Source organism: Canis lupus, chromosome 8 (assembly GCF_048164855.1).
Source record: "Canis lupus baileyi chromosome 8, mCanLup2.hap1, whole genome shotgun sequence".
Taxonomy (NCBI): Eukaryota; Metazoa; Chordata; class Mammalia; order Carnivora; family Canidae; genus Canis; species Canis lupus.
Window position 1 is genome coordinate 71487785 of NC_132845.1, and position 24468 is coordinate 71512252.

At 58.5% G+C, this 24468-nt stretch overlaps 1 protein-coding gene and 1 long non-coding RNA gene across 4 annotated transcripts; one reads left to right on the plus strand and one right to left on the minus strand.

Moving 5' to 3' along the window:
• Positions 1-1527: 1527 nt before the first annotated feature.
• On the plus strand, positions 1528-23910 carry LIMK1 (LIM domain kinase 1). 2 transcript variants are annotated; one of them, XM_072837482.1, is made up of 16 exons: positions 1528-1635; positions 3275-3371; positions 10327-10465; positions 10734-10843; positions 12027-12233; positions 14298-14403; positions 14520-14686; positions 15700-15883; positions 16724-16810; positions 17132-17263; positions 18585-18644; positions 18907-18972; positions 20391-20547; positions 22017-22072; positions 22324-22481; positions 22577-23910. In XM_072837482.1, exons 1-16 carry the CDS (start codon positions 1581-1583, stop codon positions 22737-22739), a joined length of 1944 nt encoding a protein of 647 aa, XP_072693583.1. In that variant the 5' UTR covers positions 1528-1580; the 3' UTR covers positions 22740-23910. The 2 variants fall into 2 exon arrangements, with proteins under 2 accessions (XP_072693583.1, XP_072693584.1); XM_072837483.1 differs by lacking the exons at positions 1528-1635; positions 3275-3371 and adding an exon at positions 6691-6839.
• LOC140639087 (uncharacterized) lies at positions 19547-22265 on the minus strand. 2 transcript variants are annotated; one of them, XR_012035942.1, is made up of 2 exons: positions 21278-22265; positions 19547-20770 (listed from the first exon to the last, which is right to left on the minus strand). It is a non-coding gene; the product is annotated as an uncharacterized lncRNA (long non-coding RNA). The 2 variants fall into 2 exon arrangements; XR_012035943.1 differs by having other exon boundaries at positions 19547-20777.
• Positions 23911-24468: the final 558 nt, after the last annotated feature.

Genomic DNA, 24468 nt, shown 5'->3' on the forward strand with positions numbered 1-24468 from the left:
TGCCTGCCACTCCCCTTACTTGTGCTCTCTCTGTCAAATAAATAAATAAAATCTTATTAAAAATTAATAAAACTAAAAAATTCCTCTTTTGTTAAAAAAATTTAATACCTTATATGAGCAATGCGACTGAATGCATCGGATCTGAAGAGCCACTCATTGGTTCTATCAGGATAGAAGTGCCAGCTCCATCTTTTTTGTTAGTCTTGTATTAGCATTGTCTTCAACCTCTGCTTTCTTTTCAGGAATCTGTGGCAGCCTCGAGTCCATTCTACCAGCTTTTGTTTTGTTAAAACTTGACAACATCACCACGGCCCTTCCAGGTTCATTCTGTGGTGCCGTCCTCCACCCTGCACTATGGCCCTCTCCCAAAGCCATCTGACCAACAGATAGAGGAAGGGCACCAACACCGATCTAAATATTACGCATTTTAAAAGCCCAGCTTCTTCCTTATCAAAAATTAAAATTCTAATATTTTCTCGCATCCCCAGGTAACTGTTTTTGCACCCAGGAGTGAGTGCCCTTGCCTTGCAGGCCATGGGCTGTGGGCCCTGGCTAGACGAGTCTACACAAACATGTTATGTAGAGCCCAAGTCTGGGCAGCTGTGCCCAGACACCCTTGTTTACTGGGTGTACCAAGGCACGTGGTTCAAGCTCTCCACTCACCACCTTTCTGCCCTGGGATCAAGTGGGAGTGTCTAAAGGGAGGAAGGGTCACCCCCTCCCCAGGTCCAGCATACTGGGATTCTCCCCCTGTAGGCAGGGTCGTCCTCTTCTTCAGTGCTAGGCTGGGGACCTGTGCTTTGGGGACAGCCGGCTTGCTCCGGCCATTTCGCCCAGCCCAAACCCTGTTCAGGGCAGCGCCAGCTCCAGATCTCGGGCACGCGAAAGGGCAGACCCGTGGGCAGATTCGCCCCTCTCCAGATCCTCCTCTTGCAGCTCCCTGCCTAGCCGCGAGGGCCCGAGACGAGACGTCACTGCAGGCCTCAGAGAGGGCGAGGACCTGACAGGCGCCCTCTCCGAGGCGCCCACCTCGGCCCCTCGGGTCCACAGCGCCTCCTCCAGCTCGGGGCTGGGTCACGGGGGCTCCCCGCGGGGAAGTCGAGGCCCCCTCTCCGGGCCTGTGCATCTCCCTCGGTGCCGCCTCGGAGCACGCTTCCCCTGCCAGGCCGCGGACCTCGGCTTACGAGGCCCCGCGTCGCGGCGCCCTGCAGGGACCGGCGCTCGGGCGAGGATGAATGAAAGGGCGGGGCGGGCGCCGCCGAGGGCGCGGGGCGGGGCCGCGCAGGGCAGCTGGGCCGCTCGCCCGCGCCCCGCCCCGCCCTCGTGCCGCAGCTCCAGGCCCCGCCCCGGCCCGCCCCTCCGCTCGCTCCCTGGGCGGCCGCGGCTCGGAGCCGGTGCCGGACCCGGTGTCCGAGAGGCGGCGGCCGCGCCGCGAGCCCCGAGCGCACCCGGCCCGGCCCGCGCCCTCCGCCTCCCGGGCCAGCGGCGGCGGCGGCGGGCGAGCTCGCGGGGCCCGGGCCGCCCCCAGCCCCAGCCCCAGCCCCAGCCCCAGCCCGCCGGCCCCGCCCCCCGCCGAGTGCATGAGGTTGACGCTACTTTGTTGCACCTGGAGGGAAGAACGTATGGGAGAAGAAGGTGCGCGGGGCGCGGGCCGGGCGGGCGGGGGCGTCGCGCCGGGGCCGCGGGGGAGCGGGTGCACGCGAGGGGGCCGGGTCTGCCGCGAGGCCGCGCCCCTGCCTCCCTGGGGATGAGCTCGCCCTTCCCGAGCCCGCAGGCCCCTCCCTGACGCGCTCCCCCTCGGTTTCCCCCTCCCGGGCCGTGGCCCCTCCTCCCTTTCGTCCCCGCCCGCCCCGGCCGGCCCCGGCCCCCCTCCGCGTGCTCGGCCCACCCGGGGCTCGCACTGGGGCCCCCTTATCCTGTCTCTAAGCCGGCCGGGAAGAAAGAGGTGCTGGGGAAGCCGCAGCCCTGGTTCCGAGCTCTCTGCCCAGCTCCGTGACCTTGAGTCAGGTGCTACGTGCCAGGCCTCAGTTTACCCACTTTACGATCGGGGACTGGGTGGTTGCCCCTCGGTACTGATGGTTGGAGGCCCTGATGGGCAGAGCAGAGAGAAGCCTCCTCCAGGGAACCGTCGGCAGTATGCTGGGGCCCCTACCCCCTCTCCCTGCACCAAACCTAGTGCCTGCCATCAGTCTTGGCTGGGAGGCTGACTCTCAGCTTAGTCTCCTCTTCCCCTCCTTTCCCCTTCCTGGGGCCTAAGGATTGGGTTGCAGGACAGTTAAGGGTATGAAGACCCCCAGGACTCCCTCCATGGGGTTGCCTTCCCTAGGTTCCCTGGCAGCCGTGACAGAGGCTCACCTGGTCCAGTGCAGGTCCGGTTTCCGCCAGCCCCTCCAGGCCTGCTCTTCCCTAGGGCTCCTGCCAGCCCTCCCCCAGGCCCCTGAAGGCCTGCTTGGGGCAAGTGCCCATCTCACTGTCACCCCTACCTTAGGTCCTTGCGTCGTCGTGGAGGGCCAGGCTGTGACCTGGGAGCCTAACTGTGTGACCAGGCAAGCCTTACCCTCTCCAGGACTCAGTCTCCCCATCTATACAACGGGAAGGAACAGGTTTGGGGGATCCTCCAGGGCCCACCCAGCTCTGAGGATACCAGGCCCCTAGAATGACTAAGCATGCCTAGTGGCTGGCTTGAGGAGGTGCCAGGCATCCCCAGAGCAGGTGTCTGGAAGTGCCCAGCTCTGCATTCCCCAGGCCCTCCTAGGCCAAGGCAGAGCCGAGATTGAGATGAGGCCAGCACCTCTGGGCTTCCTGCCTTTCTGCTCCTTTGGGGTCTTCAGCCCTAGATACACCAGCCCAGCCCTGTCCAGTCCTTGCCCTTTCAAAGCTCCTCTTCCTGGACAGGCAGGGGAAGAAAGGGGCTGTTACAAGAGTGTCACCTGCTTCCTTATCTCTAAGTTCTGCCACTTTCTTTCTCCCTATTGACCTTGCCAGACAGGAGTTGAAGCAGAAGAATGCTGTTGTTGGAGAGTGGACATCTTCTGATCCTCCTCTTCCGTTTACAGACAGGGAAACCAAGGCCCACAGAGGCTTAGTGCCTTAGGCAAGATCTCAGCAAGGCTCTCAGACCTGTGTGCTTTCTTCTTTTGCTAGGCGCAGTGCCTGGGTGCTGCCTGTATATGCACGAGGATGTACAGGTCTACATGGGGTGGGCAGGGCAGGCTGGGCCTGCAACAGACGGCGCCTCCGAAGAATGATTCCTGACTCCCTGTCTTCCTTGCAGGAAGTGAGTTGCCCATGTGTGCGAGCTGCGGCCAGAGGATCTATGATGGCCAGTACCTCCAGGCCCTGAATGCTGACTGGCACGCAGACTGCTTCAGGTAGGGCAGGCTGGCCGGGGTCGGGGTGCCCCCAAGCAAGGCCTGCCAGAGACAAGAGGCTGGGTCAGCAGTCTGGGAGACCTGGCTCTTCCTTCTGCCATCTCTGCTTGTGACTTCCAGCAAGTCCTTGGCCCCCGTTTCCCCATCTCTAAAATGATGCATTTGGATAAGAAGGTCCCCAAAGGCCTTTGGTTTTGTCATTCTAGAGCTCTAAGGAGAGGAAGGGAGAGACCTGCATTTGCACCAGTATCACTGAGTTTACCGGCTCCTAGGCAGGGGGAGGCACTGGAAGGCCATGTGCCTCTGCCTTCTGGGTCCTCATGCTCCAGAGAAGGAAGGGGGATACAGCCCAGGCGCCAGGCTGGTTGTGAACATGCACAGCCCAGTCAGACCAGCCCCTTCTTCCAGAAACCAACTCCAAGCATAAGAGAGTGGGGTCAGGGGTGTGGTCATGCACATCGGACCCAAAGGTGGCCCAGCAACCCAGCAGGACCATCCTGAGAGGCAGGTGCAGGGCACAGCCTTCAAGTTAGCAATAACCAGAACCGGGGTCTCAGAGACGTGAGATTTTTCCACATGGAAAAGTGTGGCGGGAAGAAATTGCAGGCAGTGGGCCTGGCAGGTGCTAAGGGGTGGTGACCAGGCCGGGGCCAGTCAGCAAACAGCAGAGTTGAGGTGGGAAGGCATTGATTACCAGCTAAAGGGGTTTACTTTAGGCAGTGGGAACCTCTGACAGGTTGGTTTTTTTGTCTTTCGGAACAACGTCCAACATTTTCTGCAATTTAGTAAGAGCCAGGCACCCTCCTAGGACTCTGTCTGGTTTGATATCGCGTTGTCGTCATTCATGGGGACGAGGTTAATGCTCTTGAGCAGAGTCACATAGCCAGCGAGTGAAGTGAGCACACAGCGTCCACCCTGGTTGGTGAGGCCAGAAGAGAGGCAGGTGCCAGGCCCCGGGGCTCCCAATCAGGAGTTTCCAAGGCCTTCAGGGAGGAAGAGTGCTCTGGGTAGGCAGAGAAAACCATCCGCACAGAGACAGAAATGGGAGTAGCTCATTTGGTTGGAAAAGAGCAAACAGAGGAGGCAAGGTTGGGATTAATTTGTGAAAAGGCGCTAAGGCCAAGATAAGGACCTTCCAAGGGCAGCAGGGAGTCAGCTGAGGGTTCGCAGCAAGCAGGGGAGGAACGTGGGTGGAAGTGCTATTGAAAAACACCAACCCAGTGGGCAGATGGTGGTGACTTGGCAGGGAAGGGATTGTCACAGTAGTCAGGGATCTGAGCTCATAAGGCCTGACCTAGGACAGTGACTACAAATGGAGAAGAGGGGACAATACTGGCTAGTAGTCACATTAGCCACTGTTTACTGGGCGCTCTGAACATTACCCTTGACCCTGAATAACACAGGTTTGAACTGCACCAGTCTACTGCAGGTTTTCTACAGCACGATACTGTAAACGTCTTTTCTCTTCTTTACGATTTTCTTAATAACGTTTTCTGTAGCTCAGTTTACCATAAGAATACAGTGGGTACGAAGTATCATGTACACCGTGTGTTAGTTGACTGTTCATGTTACGGGGAAGGTTTCCAGTCAACAGGAGGCCGTGAGAAGTTAAGTTTGGGGAACTGAAAGTTACACGTGGATTTGGGATTGTGCGGAGGTCGGTGCCCCAACTCCTGCGTTGTTCAAGGGCCAACTGTATTTCATTAAGTCCTCTCCATAACCCTGTGAGGTACCACTAGTTGTGCCATTTGCACAGGCTAGAGCTAGGGCTGGAGCCTGTGTTGGCCTCGCTCCAAGTCCTCGCAGAGGTCAAGAGGTGAGGGGTGCAGGATAGCTCGAGCAGCATCTGCAGCCGAGCAGCATCTTGCAGCCGTCTGGGCTTTTGCCCTGGGTGCTGGGGAGGATGGTCGTCCTTCGGCTCTCTTGGAGTTGGGGATCGGGTTGATGATGAGCTGTGCCCAACCACATTGACTTGCAGTGCAGCGAGCCATCCCGGGTAGCTGTGCCCGGCCCAGAGCTGGTGAGGTGGTCTGAGACCCCTCAGACATGGGGAGGCGGGAGAGGCAGCTCACTTGGGGACACTGGGGCAGTGTGCTGAGATGGTGGGCGGGATTCAGGATGGGGCCTGAGAGGAATTGGGAAGAACTTTGGGGACCCCTGTGCTGAGGATGCAGAGGGAGGTAAAATCTGGGGAGACATGGGGGAGGGCCAGGAATGCAGCCACAGAAGCCACAGCAGGGAAGCAGGGGGTAGGCAGGATATACTAACCTAGCTTTGAAGGGGTCCCTGCCCCGCAGCCCACAGCCCAGAGAGGAGGAGGGCCCCAGGTCAAGGCAGTAGGGAGGAGGATGTGCTGCCATCCTGAGTGTGATGGGGGTTCAGGGAAGGCTCCTTCAATGAGAGAGGGCTTCCAGGCATCCACATTCTAGCTTCCACAAGTGCTCCTGACCCAGTGGTGTGTGGTTCTCCCAGGAGCCCCTAAATGTGAGCAAGGCCAACAGTGCCCTTACCCCCAAGTCAGAGGAATCCCTGCCTGCCCAACCCCCATGGCCACCAGGCTCTGGACTCTTTACTTTCTTTGTCCCTAGGAGCCTCTCAAGTGCCCTGACGTGACACGGGGCTGGCACCAGCCCCCAGGCCCCAAAGTCCTTGCAGTAAGAGCCTTGTAAAAGCACAAGGGCGTGCCTCTGGCACCAGCACTGGGGGTCACCATCACTGCAGGGATCCTTCCCCGGTTCTAGCTATCCTTCCCGGTCATGGCCAGGCCCAGTGGTCCAAGCTTTGCTCTGTTCCAGCAAAGCTGTGTGTGGGAGGTTCCTTCCCTTAAGCCAGCCGCGCACAAACCCGAGGGCCACTGTAGCTCTGGTGACATCTCCCCAGAGGCCAGGTGGGCTGGCCCCGGGCGAGGAGGGGTGAGCGTGGAGCTGGCACAGGGCTCAGAGCCTGGGCCCTGGGAAGCAGCCCCCCCTTCCCCCATCTGGGGGACCTCTCAGGCGAGGACGACAGACTGTCCTGGAAGTCAACCTCTGTTCCTGTGGGAGCGGCACCGGAAGAAGCAGCTGCTTCGGAGCTTGTTCTGTCCCCAGAGAGTCCCCAGCCTCTGATGCCTTTGTCCAATCAGAGGCCCAGGGGCCTGGAGGGCGCTTTCTCAGGTGTGCAGGGCTGACGGCTGGGGGAGAGTGCAGGCCACCACCTTCCTGCTTCCCTGCCCGCCCCAGAGTGCGCCCAGGGAGGAGGCCCCCCAACTGCTTCCTGTTGTGGCCCTACACTAAGTCCTCCTCACCCATGGCTGCAGCCTCCTCCCCTGCTCTGTGGCCACGCTAGCCCCACCCTCTGCAGCCTCCAATCCTGAGGGCCTGGAGTAGGATGGGGAAGCCACTGGCTGGTCTGGCTGATTGCACTCCTGCGCTGCCCCATGCTGCAAAAGATGCTGGCCCTGAGGAGAAGCCGCTTCCTCAGAGGAGCCAAGTGAGTGCAGAGCCCCTCCCTCCCCACCTGTCCCAGATCTCAGGCAGGACCCCTGGTGTGAGGGCTCCCCAGGGGGCTGGAGGGGACTGGATGGGAGGCAGACCTACCTGGGACTAGACTGCTGGGCAGGAGAACTGAAACTCCTTGGTCACCATTGGGGGAAGCAGCAGGCTGACTGCTGCTGAGACTTTTGACCCTCTGGTCTTCTAGTTGCTCTTTCTTCACTCCTGGTATCCAGGGATGTGGCCCTGGGTGAGGGCATCCCTGGGAGCACACAGGGCATCCCTGGGAGCACGGACCGGTCACTGCAGAGCTTGTCACTGCCCTCCAGTGCAGCATCTCCCTGCCCTCCCCAGGATCCTCCTCTGCTGCCGGAGCCTGGCTCTGTGGTTGCCTGCTCTCCAGGACAGGACGGGTGCCCAGATTGGGGCAGACAGACCGTCCTCCAGCGGTTCCTTGGTCTGGCCCTGGGCCATCTCCCAGCACCCTCAGTGCCTGGTGCTCCTGCTGGGGGGCAGCAGCATGCGTGGGGCACCCCTAAGAGTCAGGCCTGCCTGCCTCACCTTCCTCCCCTGGCCTGAGACTGGATATGAGCTTGGGGTGAAGGGATGGACAGCGCCAGGGCTCCTGAGTGCCTTCCACACACACAGGTACACCGAAGCCCTGAGTGCCAGAACCAAGCTGCTCTGTGGGCCTGGGCTAGATCCCCAGTGTGAGAGGCAGGCCCAGCGGGAGTGCCCTGGGGCCATCCTGGGATGCTAGGGGTGGGACCTGTTCCAGGTTTAGCGGGAACACTTACATTCTCCCTGGGGTCTAGCATTTGCGGATGCCTGGCATGGGACCTCAGAGAGCCTGAGGGTTGGTGGCAGAGACTGGTGCAGCCAACAAAAGGCTGGCGGTGCCGACCGCGCGGGGGTGTTGCAGACGGTGTGTGGGAGCACCCCCGCCAGGTGACTGAGTAGGCTTCAAGGAAGTGGTGACCAGGGAGCCGACTACGCTTACCCAGCCCTGGGGTGAGTCAGCGCGGGGTTCTCCGGGGCTGCTGCGGTGAGGAATGTTTGTGCGGGAGTGAAGGGATAGGAGTTTGCAGGCTGGAGTCGAGCATTCTCTCCCGAGAGGAAGGCAGCTGCTCTGGAGCCCCCACCAGCCCACCCACCCAGAGCCAGGCGGGGCCGCTTCCTGCAGCCCTGCAGCCCTGCAGCCAGGAGCCGGGGGAGACTTCTGCGGGGACATTGCTGTGACCCGATGAGCGATGAGCGATGAGCGTCTGTCTAGTCGTGGAAGGGCAGAGTGAATCACTCACTGGTGCCCGGGGGCGCAGGCGGAGGAGCCTCCGCAAGGTCAGGGCACCGCGACCGCCTCTGTGCGGAGCCGGCTCCTCTGCTGAGCACCTTCCCGAAAGGTTAGAGCCCCCGCCCCCGCCCCCGCCCCCGCCCCCGCCCGGGGCGTCCGTTTCGGGATCCCCCACGTCCTGGCCCGCCGCACACACGCAGCAGTGAGGTGCACGCCCCCTAAGGGCGCCCCGGGCGGGGCAGGGCGGGGGCGGGCGAGGAAGGGCTGCGCATGACGTCATGGCTCCAGGCCAGTGTTGCTTCCGCTGCCTGCCCCTGCGTCCCACCGCGGTCTCCCGAGGCCCTCCCTCCCCCACTCCCACCTCTCCTCTGGGGAGCTTATCAGACCCCCCTTCCACGATGCACCCCACCTCGTGCTTGGGAGCCCTAGCATTCGGTGCCTTCTCCCCCCAGCCCCCAGCGGCCCCTCCCCTCAGGCTCCCAGACAATGGGGAACTGTCTGGATCCTCTTAAAGGGACAGTGTCCCACCAACACTCCTGGCTGCCATCCTCTCCTTCCCCTTCATCCCCAGTTCCTTTTTTTTCTTTTTCTTTTTTTTTTTTTAAGATTTCATTTATTCATGAGAGACACAAAGGCAGAGACGCAGGCAGAGGGAGAAGCAGGCTCCATGCAGGGAGCCTGATGTGGGACTCCGTCCTGGGACTCCAGGATCATGCCTTAGGCCAAAGGCAGATGCTCAACTGCTGAGCCACCCAGGCATCCCTATCCCCAGTTCCTAAAGAGCATCAGTGAGTACAGTTAGTGTGAGACCATGTGCTGGCTGCAGAGGTTGAGGGTTCCCTGGCTGCCTGGGCCCCAGGCAGTCTTACTCAGGCCTCAGTCTTTCCTACCCTCCTCTCTGTTGGATCATTTCCCTACTGGGCGTGAGCTCTGAGCCTGGTACCCTGGTCTGTCCCCACATGACCTTGTGCTCAAACAACAGCAGAGCTGAGCACATCCTCTGCTCACTACTCTAGCTCAGATGAACCTATGCACCCAGGACCCTCAGTCAGGCTCTTCAAAGCCCTGCCGGCTCTCTGGCCATCATGCATTTCTGCATTTGCTCATCTGACTTAGCTGAGCTCCTGGTCCCCATCCAACTCACTCGTGGGTGGAAGGGAGCCAAGCATGTAGGTCTAGCTCCTGGCCTGTGGGAGCGGGTGCATCATTTCCCCCCAGCCAGGCCTCTACTGTAGCCCCTCCTGATGGGGCGGGGGCCCTGGCCTTGATCACTGCACATCTGAGTGTTCTGTGTATGGTGTGACTGACGGCTCTTCTGAGGGAAGGTGCAGGCACTGGGGCCCTGATTGAGCTGGAGTTAGCAAGGCTGGCCAAGCCCCCTTCTTGGGGCTGTGGCCCCCAAGGGCTGGATGAGGTCTAGGAAACAAGGAGATCTGTCTTCATTGATCCTGGTTGATGTCTGCTGAGCCAGATTCCTGCCTTATATCATAGTGGAACAGGGAGTAGTTTTGCTGTACTCTGTGATGCCCATCACATGACCTTGGGCACATCGGAGCCTCCAGAGTTCATCTGCCTCAGGGCGGCCTGTGTGAGTTAAGTAGGGACCAGCATTTGGTAGGTCTCTTCATAGCTCTGCAGGATCACTGCCATCGGCACCAGCCCCACTTGAGTCCTGGGTGCCCAGGTTCCCATCTCCACCCTACACCAGACTTGTGAGCAAGAATAGGTCATTTCCCTTCTCTGGCCCATCTTCCTTGTATGACAAGATATGAAGAGCATCTCTCACCCTGGGACTGATGGAATTGGCCAGATGATCTGGTGCTCTGGGTGCAGAACTGTGGTGGGTGGTTGTACAGGCTGTGCACTGCACAAAGGCTTCCAGCTGAGGGGCTGAGGGAGGTGGAAGCCATCCCTGACTCCACCTGCTAAACCCTGGGCCCCAGCAAAGGCTTCTTCTGACCAAGGGGTGTGGGGGGGGGGCAAACATTTTCTGATTCTTCCAGAGGCCCCTGTAGACTGCAGCGAGGCCCCTGTAGAGGCCCCTGTAGACTGCAGCTAAATCCTGAGCCCCAGCAAAGGCTTCTTCTGCCCAAGGGGGGGGGGGAGGCAAACCTTTTTCTGATTCTTCCAGAGCCCCCCCCCCCCAGCTGTGGGGGGCTGGGCCAGATTGAGTCCCTGGGCCTTTCCCACCCAGGTGTTGTGAATGCAGTGCCTCCCTCTCACACCAATACTACGAGAAGGATGGACAGCTCTTCTGCAAGAGGGACTACTGGGCCCGCTATGGAGAGGCCTGCCACGGGTGCTCGGAGCACATCACCAAGGGGCTGGTCATGGTGAGCGCCCCACCCCACTCACACCCCACAGCCGCTGCTGGCACTCGTGCATCCTCATGGGTTTCCCTCCTCTGGTTCTCTTCTGTTCCTTTTTTCTGTCTCTGAGTCCCCCTGCCTTCTGAGCCCGTTGGTCTGTCTATGCATAGAACCAGCCTTCTAGAGCTGGCCAGCCAGGCCCCCAGAGTTGGTTTGGGGCTGCCCTTCTGAGAGAAGGCCATGGGGAGGAGCTGTGGGGGCTGAAGGATCATCCCTGCCACCCTCCTGCCAGGTGGCTGGGGAGCTGAAATACCACCCCGAGTGCTTCATCTGCCTCACGTGCGGAACCTTCATCGGTGACGGAGACACCTACACGCTGGTGGAGCACTCCAAGCTGTACTGGTGAGCGCCCCTGGTCCCCTCCAAGCCTGGGGTCCCACCTTCCACACCAGGGTTCTTCCCCTTCCTGGGTGGGGCAGTTGTTAATAGAAGGACAGTGAAGTGGTCACTGAGAAGAGACCCAGGAATCACAGTGAGAATGCGTCAGATGCCTGCTCTTCCATGTCACTGAGGTGCGGTTCTGGCACAGACCCTGCAAACTTAGGCCGAGTCCCCAACAGGACTGCCCTCACGTCGGACAGCAACCCCAAGTTCGTGGGTTCCCACAACACCTCAAGCTTGATAATTCACTAAATGACTCCAAGAACTCAGGAAAGCCCTATACTTAGGATTACGGGGGTTTTATAAAGCCTACATATCCCTTCGTACGAGGGCCAGCCAACTGTAGTGACACTGAGAGTGGTCAAGTCTGGGAGGATCCCCAGTGTAGAGCTTCCACACATTTTCCCCCACACAATCGGAGCATGTGACACCCCCAGCCATCCTGGCATCACCAGAGTTTTTATTGGGGTTTCATCATATAGGCATCATTGATTGATTCATTGGGTGCACGATTGAACTTATTTTCTAGCCACTCCTGGCCCCACCCCCACCGCCTCCAAGGTCGGACTGGGTCACAGGCACCCCCCCAGTCACATAGTTGGCCTTGCCCGCAGCCAGCCCCCATCCTGAGTCCTCGGTTCACACAAGCTCAGGTATGGTCTGAGGGACACTCGGATTCCAAGGATTTAGAGCTACTTTCCCAGAACAAAGACCAGGCAAATTCTTTATTATACAGTGCTGATAAAGCTGGATTCCCAGGCGGCATGGCACAGTCCCAAATGGGCTTTTAATGACTTCCTCCTGAACTGGATTTAGTCACTGGCCTTGTCCTGGCCAGTTTATAGCATAATGGGAGTGGACAAGCCCAGAATGACTGAGCTTTGGCGAGGGGCAAGGCCTGGGCCGGGCACACTCAGTTGCTGCTCCAGGACCATCAGGCAGCTGCGATCCTCCTGCCATGGAAGGGGTGGGTTTTGCAGGGGGTGGGGTGGGATTTGGGTGGAGGGGTGGGAGTGCTGTAAGGGGAAGTGGGGGGGAGAGAGGAGCCTGGGGCCGGGAGATGGGGGTAGTAGTGATGCTGGCAACTGCCCTGACACTCTTTTCTTCCCCCTCTTTGGGTCTCTGCCACCCGCGGCCCTTGCAGCGGGCACTGCTACTACCAGACTGTGGTGACCCCCGCCATCGAGCAGGTCCTGCCCGACTCCCCCGGCTCCCGCCTGCCCCACACAGTTACCCTAGTATCCATCCCCGCCTCACCTCATGGCAAACGTGGCCTGTCGGTCTCCATTGACCCCGCCCACGGCCCGCCAGGCTGCAGCACAGAGCACTCCCACACCGTCCGCGTCCAGGGGTGAGTGGCTGGCCAAGGCGGCAGCCTGTCTGGCTGTGGCCGTGGGTGCTCTGGGTGGGCGGCTGACACTAGGGCTGGGTGAGCCTTTGGGCGCAGATAGAGAACCCAGCTCTGGGACACCTGGATGGCCCAACTGGTTGAGCATCTGCCTTCAGCTCAGGTCATGATCCCGGGGTCCTGGGATCGAGCCCCACGTCAGGCTGCCTGCTCAGCGGGGAGCTTGCTTCTCCCTCTCCCTCTGCCACTTTCCACTTTCCCACTTGTCTGCCTGGAGCATGCTTACGTGCTCTCTTGCTCTCTTTCTCTTTTTTCCTCTCTCTCTCTCAAAAAAAAAAAAAAAAAAGTGGCCATAGAAAAGAGATCAGTTACTTTCAGGGGGGCATGCAGCTGGTTTCTCAACAGAAACCATGGAAGCTAGAAAGCAGCAGAATAATATATTTGATGCACTGAGCAAAACACCATCAACCTAGGATTCTATCCTTGATGAAAATACCCTTCAAGAAATGCAGAGAAATAAAAACATGTTAAGGCATACAAAACCAACATTTAGTATGAGTAGGTCATGCCTAATGAAGATTCTAAAGGATGTAGAAAAGGTTTTAAATATGAGAAGAAATGCAGATTAAGGAGCCAGCTCCTGTCGCCAGCATGCTATGTGATGCTGAGCAGCCCCTTGTCCTTTCTGGGCTTTAGGGTCTTTGTCTCTACATTGAGGGAGTTGGGCACCTTGGAGCCTTCTAAGAGTTCTCTTAGGCCTTGATCTATTCCTTGAGTAAAGTAGTTTTAAATGTCCTCCTGAGCGGGCCTGGGAGTCAAGTGCCAGCTTCCATTGGATCCAGTGAACACTTCTCACATGGCTGTCAGGTCCCGGCACTGTGGTGGGGCCCTCTGGTCGGGAGGGGAGTGATGCTGGGGAAGGATGCGTCTGGCCTTGACCCTGCCTCTGCTCCCCCAACTTGAGCATCAGCCAGGGCAGCAGGTGCCTCATATACACAAGCAGGCACACAGACTGGTGAGAGAGATGGGGAACTCCCAGACCAGCTGGTCTCAAAACCAGGCAGACTTTTAGAAACGGAAAAGCCGATGGCACCTCCTCTCCCTGCGTCCCTCACCGGATGAGGGTTCTCACCAGCCAGCATCTACTTTCCCAGCAATTTCGGCATAGACTGTGCCCCTTAGAGAAGCAGCCCAGCCTGCCCAAAGACTGCTGACCAGATTTACTGGTTTGTTTGTTGTTGTTGTTGTTTTAATATTTATTTATTTGACACAGAGAGAAAGCACGAGCCAAGGATGGGGGCAGAGGGAGAGGGAAAAGCAGGTTTCCTGCTGAGCAGGGAGCCCAATGTGGGACTCGACCCCAGGACCTGGGATCATGACCTGAGCCTCCCCAGGCAGCCCCTCATGAACCTTTTTCTTAAAGGCCCCAGTCTCTTTTCTCTTCCACCTCTCACCCCTTCCCCATCTCAGGGCAAAGGCAAAGTAAACATTCCTTAAAAAGCTTTCATGAAGACAAAATGAAAACACAGTAACCAAAGAGTTAAAAGAAGCAAGTAAATTTGACAAATTGGCCACTCCATGAGTTAGATTGTGGGTGTCATCATGTGGCTCGGAGTGGGCAGCCAGCCCCATCCTGCTCACTCTGGAGGAGTGGAAGCCTTGGCCTTATCAGGGCAAGTTTGGGAACCAGGAATTCAGTGGATTCAGACCCTCTTAGGGCCCATCTCGTGACGCTTGTCTGCCTGGAACATAGACAGTTGGAAAGCTGTCTGTCTGTCCTCATGGCAGACACAGCACTCTGTTGAAGGGGAGCCCCTGAGCATCCTGTATAGAGTAGCAAGTACTTCTTTCCCTCTGGTTTGCCACCCACAGCATACATCAGTAATCGATTACAGAATTCCTCCTCACCAATCCAGAACTCCAGACTCTATACAGTTGTTGTCTGTCAATCATGCAAAATAGGATTAATTTGCTGCCTCACCCCGATTTGATTCCCGTGGCCTTGGTTCCTGTCAGGGCTCCAGTGGACAGGCAGGCAGGGGTTTGATCACTACTCTGTCCCCACAGAGTGGACCCAGGCTGCATGAGCCCAGATGTGAAGAATTCCATCCACGTGGGAGACCGGATCCTCGAAATCAATGGCACACCCATCCGGAACGTGCCCCTGGATGAGGTACGGGTCCCAGCCTGGCAAGCGGGGATTAGAGGTGGTGCTTTCATGCCTGACTCCTCCCCCACCTCCCTCTCCGCCACCTTGGACTCACCTGTCCACACTCCTGCTCTCCCCAGATTGATCTGCTGATCCAGGAAACCAGCCGCCTGCTCCAGCTAACTCTTGAGCATGACCCCCATGACACCCCGGGTCATGGGCCAGGGCCTGAGCTCAGCCCCCTGGGCTCCCCAACCCCCACTCCCAGTGGGGAGGTGGGCACCTCTTCCCGGCAGAAGCCTGTCCTGTAAGTCAGCCCCTTGTCGTATTTACTTTCATTGGCATTGGGCTTCAGGGCTTTGGGACCTGCTCGCTGCCCTCAAGGAGGTCTCAGTCTGGTGGGGGAGTCAGCCCTGCAAAGAAGCAGGCAGCAAAGGTTGCAGAGGGCTAAGAAAGGGGAAGGGTCACGAGACGGGGGAAAGTAGGGGACTGAGCTCCCCTCGCTGGGGTTTATATGGCACTTCTAGAATGGACCAGCGCCCTGGCTCCAAGGAGCAGCCAGCAGGTAGCTCAGGACATGGGAGCATGGAATGTCTTTGGGGAGTGGCGGGTCCCCTAAAGGCTGTTGTGGCAAAGAGATGTGTTTCAGAGAGCACTCTGGTCCCCTGTGCACAAGGGTGCTCAAGGCCAGAGATGGCTCACAGGCCATGGCAGGGGTCCAGAAGGAGGTGCCAGGGGCCCCAGACCCTCTGAAGTGGGGGGAGCACATGGAAGAGACCCAGAGCCAGCCTGGTCCTCACTCCACTTAACCACAGGCCTGCTCAGGACTCCTGGTGAAGAATTTTGCGGGGATACCCTCTGGAGAAACCACTTTTAGTCTAAGAAACAGTGGTGCCAAAGGCCTATATTTCCCCCTCCTGTGCATTTGTCTGGAGCTCGAGCTGTCCTGTGGAGCCACCTACATAGCAGGGTTACAGGCATCCTGGACAGGACCACACCCTGGGGCCAAGGCACCCAAGTCCTGGGAGATAAAGCTTCTGACCTAGGGTCACCAGGCAGAGAAGACCGAGGATAGACGGTCCTACAGAGGGCACCCGCAGGATAGCAGGCCTAGGACGGGGCTACGGTCATTGGCATCAGGATGGGGCTTATGGCTTCCCAGGAGAGCTGCCCTGTGCCACCCTCTCCTGGACTGGGGTAGGGGTGCTGCTTGTACATGAACTGTGGATGGGAGCGTGGCAGGCAGGAGGAAGGGGTCAGAGCTGAAGCCTGGTGCCCACCTGCCACCTATGACACTGAGCACCGTGTGTGTCTCCCCAGGAGGAGCTACAGCATTGACAGGTCTCCGGGTGCTGGCTCACTAAGCTCCCCAGCCTCCCAGCGCAAGGACCTGGGTCGCTCTGAATCCCTCCGTGTGGTCTGCCGGCCGCACCGCATCTTCCGGCCATCGGATCTCATCCATGGGGAGGTGTTGGGCAAAGGCTGCTTCGGCCAGGCCATCAAGGTACAGGATGGGCCTGGGCAGGGGTGGGGGGAGAAGTGGGAGCGGGGTGGGAGTACGGGGGAGGGGACAGTCTAGGGGAGACCCATCAGTCCTGCCTGCTTCCAGGAACCCGAACCCACAGTGGAAGGAGCACTGGGCTTCCAGACTCCCTGGCCCCTACTCTCCTCCACCTGGGCTTCCCTAAGCTGGTTAGGGGGAGGGAACCTACTACAGAGAGACCCAGAACTTTATGTGGAGGATGTAGTTGGAAGGTGGGTGGGAAGGCAGCCCAGGATGGCCCAGAAGGCTCCTTCCCCGGGGCCGTGCCCTGAGCCTGAAGCCAACCCTCCATGGCCCTTACACTGCGCACCCCCTTCACAGACTCCCTACACTAACATTGAGCCCTTCCTTGGCTCTAATGTTACCTGGCTGTGTCCAGGCTGGAAGGCTCAGGATTATACAGAAGGCACCCATCAGGCCCTGTTCCTGGTCCCCTTCCCAGGGCAGGGGAGTCCCTGGTGGAACCGCCTTTGGGTTTCCAGGAGACCACTCAGCGGAGCAGAGGAAAGAGCTGGCCTCTGGGTCAGGTGGTCACCTGAGCCCCAGCCATCCCTCCTCCTGCTGGGTGACCTTGGGTGCTGTCAGGAAGCCTCCCGAGGCCCCATTTCCTCACGTATGAGGGAGCTGATAAGTCCTGCCCCATGGGGGCTGGGGACATCACCTGAAAGGCCTGTGGAGACCTACAAGCCATGTGCCTCCTTGTCCCCCGGCAGTTCTGGGGTAGGGCTGGGGCCGCCTGCCAGGCGGGCAAAGAGCAACTCTGTCAGTACCGAGTCTCCGTGCCTCGGTGTCCCCACACAGGTGACACACCGGGAGACAGGCGAAGTGATGGTGATGAAGGAACTGATCCGGTTTGATGAAGAGACCCAGAGGACGTTCCTCAAGGAGGTCAGTGAGCAGAACTGCCACGCCGCCACCTCACCAGACCTCTCCGCTGAGGGGGTGGCCAGGCTTCCGGGAGGATGGGTCGCTCCAGCCACATGCTGGAGGGAGAGAAAGTAACTCGCTGGAGGGTGTCCCCCGGCTGGGGGAGGGGAAGCTGGAGTGGGGGGCACAACCCAAGCAGACAGGCACCGTGGTCTGACGGGCAGGGACTCCCACCTGTGAGGTGGCTGGGCCCCTGGTGCCCCGGGAGGAGGGCACAGGGCGGCACAGGGAGGAGGAGGCTCGGGCACAGCCCCAGGCCTGGCCTGTGTGCACCCCCACCAGGTAAAGGTCATGAGATGCCTGGAGCACCCTAACGTGCTCAAGTTCATCGGAGTGCTCTACAAGGACAAGAGGCTCAACTTCATCACAGAGTACATCAAGGGGGGTACCCTCCGGGACATCATCAAGAGTATGGTGAGTGCCAACCCAGTCCCCCACCTCTCCCCTCCCCTCCCATGCCCGCCTCTAGCACCAGGGGCCCAGGACAGGCAGCTGCCCTCCAGGCTTCCTCAGCCCCTCAGTGGGGTTTGCCTCTGGTCTCCAAGGCTCTCCAAACCCTGATTCTGAGCCCAACAGGGAGCCATCAACTCCCAGCTAAAGCTCAGGTCCAGAGAGGGTCCCCACTTCGCCGAGGTTGGAGACACACAGGCTATTTCAGGGTGGCCGTCCTGGGAACCTACTGCCTGGCCCTGCCCTGGCCCAGAGCTGCCAGACTCAGACTTGCCTGCCACAGGGCACAAGAGCTCAGGAAAGGCACCTTTATTACCTCTTTTTACTAGTAAGTGGGCCTTCTTACTATTTACTGTGTTCTGTACAATTCCGAACTCTCTTTAAGGGTTCAGATAAAAATTGCAAATCCAAACCGAGGAAGTATTTGAGGAGGAGCTTATAGCACTCTGGTGCTCTCGGATGGTGCCGCATCTCAGCGTTCCCCTTGTGCACCCCAGATTCCTCACCACCACCCCCAGGCTGCAGCCCCAGCAGGCTCCTAACAGGTGCAATTTCTCAGAAAGGATTCTGTGGTTGAGTGCAGTTTGGGAATGGCGGGCTACACCCACCTGGGCTTCCTCACCACGCTCTGGATCTGTAGCAGCACTCTGCTGTCCCCACCTGCCCAGTGGAGGTCTCTGCGTGGGTGGGGTGAGAGAACCAGGTGTCTCCCCAGATGAGTTGAGGCCAGAGCCCTACTCGCTGGTGCCCTCCCTACAGGTGATCTCATTGGGCCCATCTATCTCTGCCTACAGAGATACACAAAAGTAGGTTCAGATTTTCTAAAAATCTGAAAGATTGGGATTGTGTTGAAGATAGAGGTTTTTTTCCTCCAAAGAGCTGGATCGGGAGTTGCACAGCAGTATCCCCCACCTTGTGTCTGAAATCACATAGTGGAAAATGATACCTTTTTAAAAAGATTTAATTTATTTATTCATGAAAGAGAGAGAGAGAGAGGTAGAGACACAGGTAGAGAGGTAGAGAGAGGTAGAGGGCTCCCTGGGGGGAGCCCGATCCGGGACTCTGAGCCAAAGGCAGACGCTCAACGACTGAGCCACCCAGGCATCCCGGAAAATGATATCTTTGAGCTCTTCACCCCTACCCCTTAGTTGCGGACAGGTGGAGGTACAAAAGAGAATGGGGGGGTCATTGGATTCTCTGGGACACTTGCTCCCTTGGCGTCTCTCTCCCCCCAACCATTCTGCCATCACGGCCTCCGTTGGCCCTTCTCTCCCCACTCCCCCAGGACAGCCAGTACCCGTGGACTCAGAGGGTGAGCTTTGCCAAGGATATCGCTTCAGGGATGGTAAGTGGGCTTCGGGACTGTGGGCTGGGCGATCTGACCCCACTTATAAAAAGATTCTGTCCCACTAACCTAAAACTTTACAAGGAAGTTAGAGACAGAAGCCATGGGGAAGCTCTGGTAAAGAGCAGAGGGGATCAGGTGGGGGTGGGAAGAGTACGCCTCACTCACCAGCTTGGGGCAGGAGGGGAGGTGGAAGCCCTGGGGTGGGGTGGGGGGGTGCCTCAGCACAGCTGCCCCCTGACCTCATGCTCCCTGCCCCCAGGCTTACCTCCACTCCATGAACATTATCCACCGGGACCTGAACTCACACAACTGCCTGGTCCGAGAGGTGAGCAGCCTGGGACCAAGAGGGAGAGAGCGCGGGAGCCCCGCCCTACACCCCTGGCCTTTCTGGGACAGGGATCTGGCTGGCCGCTTCCAGGCCTCTTCTGGCCCGAGCGGAAGCAGCTCCGGGAGGCAGGCTTGGATCGTGGCTCCAGCCCTCTGAGCCGTCAGCACCCCAGGTTGTTAGGAGACTCTGATAAACAGATGAAGGAGAAAGTGATGGGTCATCTGTAATGGCTCAGGCTCATGTGCCCTGCCTTGCCAGACCCGGGGGCAGAGTGGCCAGGCCTACGCCACACGACAACAGGCAACAACAACCGCAGGCCTGGAGGAGGGCCTGAGCACATGGGCTGGCATGGACAAGGCCGGCTTCTGAAAGAGGCCCTGGAGGGGGGCATACTGAAGTGGAGAACTAAGGGGGGGCAGGGAGCCCAGGGTTTGAAGGGTGGGGATGGAGGGGACCATAGGCTGTCTGCAGGAGGCAGCGAAGGGAGGGGGTGGCTGACGGTGCCCAGCTGGAGAGGGGGTGCACTAGTTTCTTGGGGGCTGCCATCACAAAGAACCATGGGCTGGATGGCTTGGAACAACTGAAATGTATTCGGAGGGTTTAGGAAACAGAAAGTCCCAAACCAAGGTGTTGATAAGGTTGGCTCTTAGAGGCTCAGAGGGAGAATCTGTCCCGTGCTTCTCTCTCAGCTTCTGGAGGCGCCAGCGCTCCTTGGCGTTCCTTGGCCAGCAGCCACATGATTCCAGCCTGTGCCTGAGTCTTCACTCCGTGTGTCTGTGCATCCTCTTCTTATAAAGACATCAGGCACTGGATTTAGGACCCACCCTGATCTCGTATAACCTCATCTTAACTGGTAGCATCTGCAAAATCCTGTCTCCAAATACAGTCACTTCGAGATTCTCGGACGTGAATTTGGAGGAGGAGACTATTCATCACACTACAGGCAGGTTGAGATCCAGTCCTGGATGAAGAAGTTCTCCAGGCAGGCGTTTGCCAAATGAAATCAGTACAAGAAGTGTTTGAGGTGATAGGAAAAGCACATGCAAAGGCCAATCAGTATGACATTCAGGAAGCAATGAGTTGGTCACTGTAGAGTTGGCAGGGTTGATGGGAACTTCCAGGAGGCTGTGGGGGCACGTAGGCTTCAGAGAGCAGTGGGCTGTGAGCACAGAGAGGTGGGCGAGGCTGGATCCCCTGTCTCCCTCCTCCGAGGAGCCTGTCAGGCTGCTCCTGCTGGCGATGGGTGTCACTGCAGGGCTGAGCCAGGGTGGTGTGCCAGGGGTGAGGAGAGGGTGGCCTATCCCAGTTTCCACCCCACAACAGAGGGCATCCGTTGAGCATCTGATGAGGAGTGGAGTGGGCAGGTGGCACCAGGAGCCTGTCTCAATGTGGCCCCTGCTTTCTTGTCTCCACAGAACAAGAACGTGGTGGTGGCTGACTTTGGGCTGGCACGGCTCATGGTGGAAGAGAAGACACAGCCCGGAGGCCTTCGAAGCATCAAGAAGTCAGATCGCAAGAAGCGATACACGGTAGTGGGCAACCCATACTGGATGGCGCCTGAGATGATCAATGGTGAGTGGGCCGGCAGGGCTGCAGGGGCCCCCATCCCTGGCCTCCACCTCCTCCGCTCCGCACCCTCCTTGGGTCCTGTGACTCGTCCGTCTCCCATCAGCTGTAACATATCACCACCCACTTGGCTTAAAAAAACAAATTACCATCTAGTTCTAGTAGGAGTGGGGAGTACAGCGTCCGTCTCACCGGCCTGAAGTCAGGTGTTGGCTGGGCCAAGTTCCTTCTGGAAGCTCAAAGGGAGAACCCATTTCGTTTGTAGCCTACAGTCCTTGGCCCAAGGCCCCTTCCTTCAACAAAGGCGAGGACCCTGGCACCCTCTCTGACATCTGTGTCTATCATCAGGTCTCCTTCCATGCCTGCCCCCCTCTCATTAGGACCTCTGTGGTTGTATCATCCTCTGCCCATGTTCAGATCCTGAACGTAATCACACCATCACGTCCCATGCCAGGCAGTGCCTTCACGGGGCCCAGGGAGCAGGTGGTGGACAGCCTGGACCACCCAGGGTCCTCTCTCCCACTCCATTTCTTTTTCATTAGGCCCATCACACGGTGACCCCCAGATGCCCACACCGTGGACTGTAGGGCCCCTGCCTGGGTAGGGGCTGAGCACACACAGGGTCAGGGCAGGTGGAGCCAGGGGCATCTCGGCGCCAGCCCCAACCGGAGTTTTAACATAGCCACCCGCCTCTCACCCCAATGACTTAACCTGCAAAATGGCGCTAACTCCCTACCTCTCAGGGGGGCCGTGAGGATCAGCTACAGTGTGTAAACCAGTTGGAATCTGCTACGTGAGACTAGATGTCCTGGTCGTGTTTAACGTCCTGCAGTCTCCCCATTTCACAGCTGAAGAGCATGAGGCTCAGGGAGTCTGTGTCAGTCCATGGCGCTGCTGTCAACAGATTGCCACAAACCAGGTGCTTTAAAACCATAGAAACGTATTCTCTCATAGTTCTGGAATCCAGAAGTCTGAAGTCCAGGAGAGCCATGCTTCTTCCAGGAATTGTAGGGGAGAACCCTTGCTGCTTCTAGCTCCTAGTGGCTGTCCTGGCATTCCCAGGCATGGGGCCACTGCCAATCCTGTGTCTCTTCCTCCTCACTCTCTCTTAGGACACTTGCAGTGGTGCTTAGAGCCCGTCTAGATAATCCAGGATTATCTCATCTCGAGATCCTTAATGATATCTGCAAAGACCTTTTTTCCAATAAAGTAATTTTCACACATCCCAGGGGTTTGACACGGATGCTTTCCAGGGCCACCATGTGGTCCATGACTTGCCTAGAGTCACACAGCTGGTCAGTGGCCAAGCTGGGCCTGGAACCGCCCCCTGCCCAGAGCTCTCATCCTTACCTCTCAAAGGTTTGCTCAGACCTGGTGGGGGTGGTGGGCAGAACCTAAGCCTCGGTCCCACGGAGGTCGGTGGCCTCTGCCTCCTGATCCAGCCTCACCTGCTGACAGCTGATCTCTTCATCCAGGCCGCAGCTACGATGAGAAGGTGGATGTGTTTTCCTTTGGAATCGTCCTGTGCGAGGTAGGTCCAGGGATGGGTGGCAGTTGGCTGCAGGCTGGAAGTCTGCAGGGGCCCCAGCCCCGAGGGGTGGAGAGGGGAGCTCCTTGGAATGGGGCTGCCCACAGCAACCTGTACCCCCAGGGGGTGTGGTGCTCAGGCGGTACCAGACCAAGTGTGACTTGCTCTTAAACCTGCCTGGGTAGCGCCCAGCCCCTGAGACCCACCCCCAGCCCCCGCCACCCTGGGTCACTTCTGGGCCTTGTGCTGGACAGATCATTGGGCGGGTGAATGCGGACCCCGACTACCTGCCCCGCACCATGGACTTTGGCCTCAATGTGCGGGGCTTCCTGGACCGTTACTGCCCTCCAAACTGCCCTCCGAGCTTTTTCCCCATAACTGTGCGCTGCTGTGATCTGGACCCCGAGAAGAGGTAAGTGCAGTCGGCGCTCCACCTGCAGCAGCCCTAGGGGTGGGGCCAGTCTCCAGCGGAGCAGAACCCACCATCCCATCCGCCTGTCACCCCAGGCCCTCCTTTATGAAGCTGGAGCAGTGGCTGGAGACCCTCCGCATGCACTTGGCCAGCCACCTGCCACTGGGCCTGCAGCTGGAAGAACTGGACAGGAGCTTCTGGGAGACCTACCGGCGAGGCGAGAGCGGACTGCCCGCTCACCCCGAGGTCCCCGACTGAGCCCAGCCCACTCGGCTGCCCCCGTGCCCACCTCTGGAGGACCCACCCTGTACCACACTCCTACAGGTCGTGGCCCGGGCGTGGAGCCCCCAGCTGGGCAGCAGGCACCCAGACTCCTCCCTAGCACCGGGCCCTGACTTGCCTTCTCTTAGCCTGTGGGCCGTGGCCCCTGCCCCATCTCTGCCCCTGGCCCCAGAGCTGGCCTGGCTGCACACACACCGTCACCTCACCCTGCCTTACCTGTCTTGGTGGGGCCACCCCCTCTCGCTTCTCCTTGCATGAGCTGGAGGGCCCGTGTGAGTCCTGCCCCATCCTCCACCCCGCTGCCCCCAGCTGTCCTGCGCACACTCCCCGTCTGTGGCTTCTCTGAGGCCAGGCCAGTAGACAGCCTCAGAGTGGACCGGTCAGGGCTGAGTTCGTAGGAGGGCACCAAATGAGGGAGAGGCTGCATTCTGGGGTGCGTCACCCCCCCCCCGGGGGGTGGTGTCTCTGTAGTAGCAGGTATTGATAGTTACCCAAACCCCCAAACAGAGAGGTCTGCCTCTGGAGGGTGGGAGTTCCAGTAGCTAAGCCGCAGGCCTCTCTTGCTTTGGGTCTCTTCATTTCTTTCTCGAAGCCACTTTAGTGAGAAGCAGGTACCAGGCCTCAGGGTGAAGGGAGGGTCTGCTGGGGGAGAGGGGATCCGGATCCCTGGATCAGAGCTGCCGGGAGGAGCCACAGAGGGACGCTGGGCAGAGCGGACGAGGCAGGTGTCCACCAGCATCCCAATCCCCAAAGTCCATCTCAGTGCCCCTCCCGGGCTTCTCCCCAGGCCGCCCCTCCCCGTGGCCCTCTGTCCTCTGGGTTCTTTCTGTGTAATCTATTTTTTGAGAAGAATTTGTATTATTTTTTCATACGGCTGCAGCAGCTGCTGTCAGAGGGCTTGGGGCTTTATTTTTCTGGCGGGCGGGGGTGGGGGGGCCATTTTGTCACTTTGCCTCAGTTGAGCATCTAGGAAGTATTAAAACTGTGAAGCCTCCTCAGTGCACTTTGAGCCTGGAAAACAATCTAAACAGGCCCGTGGGACTGCGGGTCAGGGAGCGTGGGACATGTCCGCCTCCATCCAGGAATCATGATGTCTAAGGAAGAAAACCTAGACACAGAACAATAAAATAAATTTCATACTCCCCAACCAGGATCCCGGTTGCCATATATGTCTGGGGCGCAAGGAGCCCGGAACGAGAGTGGCCCTTTGTGACTAGAAGCCTGGTGGGAAGACGAGAGTGGAGGGCAGGTGGGGACCATACGGGTGGGAGCAGCTTTGGGAGCGGGGAGGAGGAGATGCTAGGGTAGGCACTGCTCTCATGTGATAATAATGTCCTCTCCCGTAAGGTCCAGTCAGGAAAACAAATCGCACTGGTTATTTCAAATAGAGGGCATTAAATGCAAGGGAGTTGTTGACATAGTAGCTGAAGGACAGCAGAGGGGTAAAAAGTGACGCTGGGACAACCCAAAGATGGGGAATTTCAGGAAGGAGTTACTGCCCCCCAGCAGGGGCATTTAGGGAAAGTGAGGGTGACTTTAGCTATCTGGTGTTGGCATATCAAATCACCCCTTAAGTTTGGTGGCTTAAAAAAATAGTGGTTGCTTATGGCTTAAGTCTGTCAATTTGGGAGCAGCTTGGGTGAGTGGTTTTGGTCAAGGGCTCTCCTGAGGTAGGGTGGGTGACCCTGGTTCAGGGTCTCTCCTG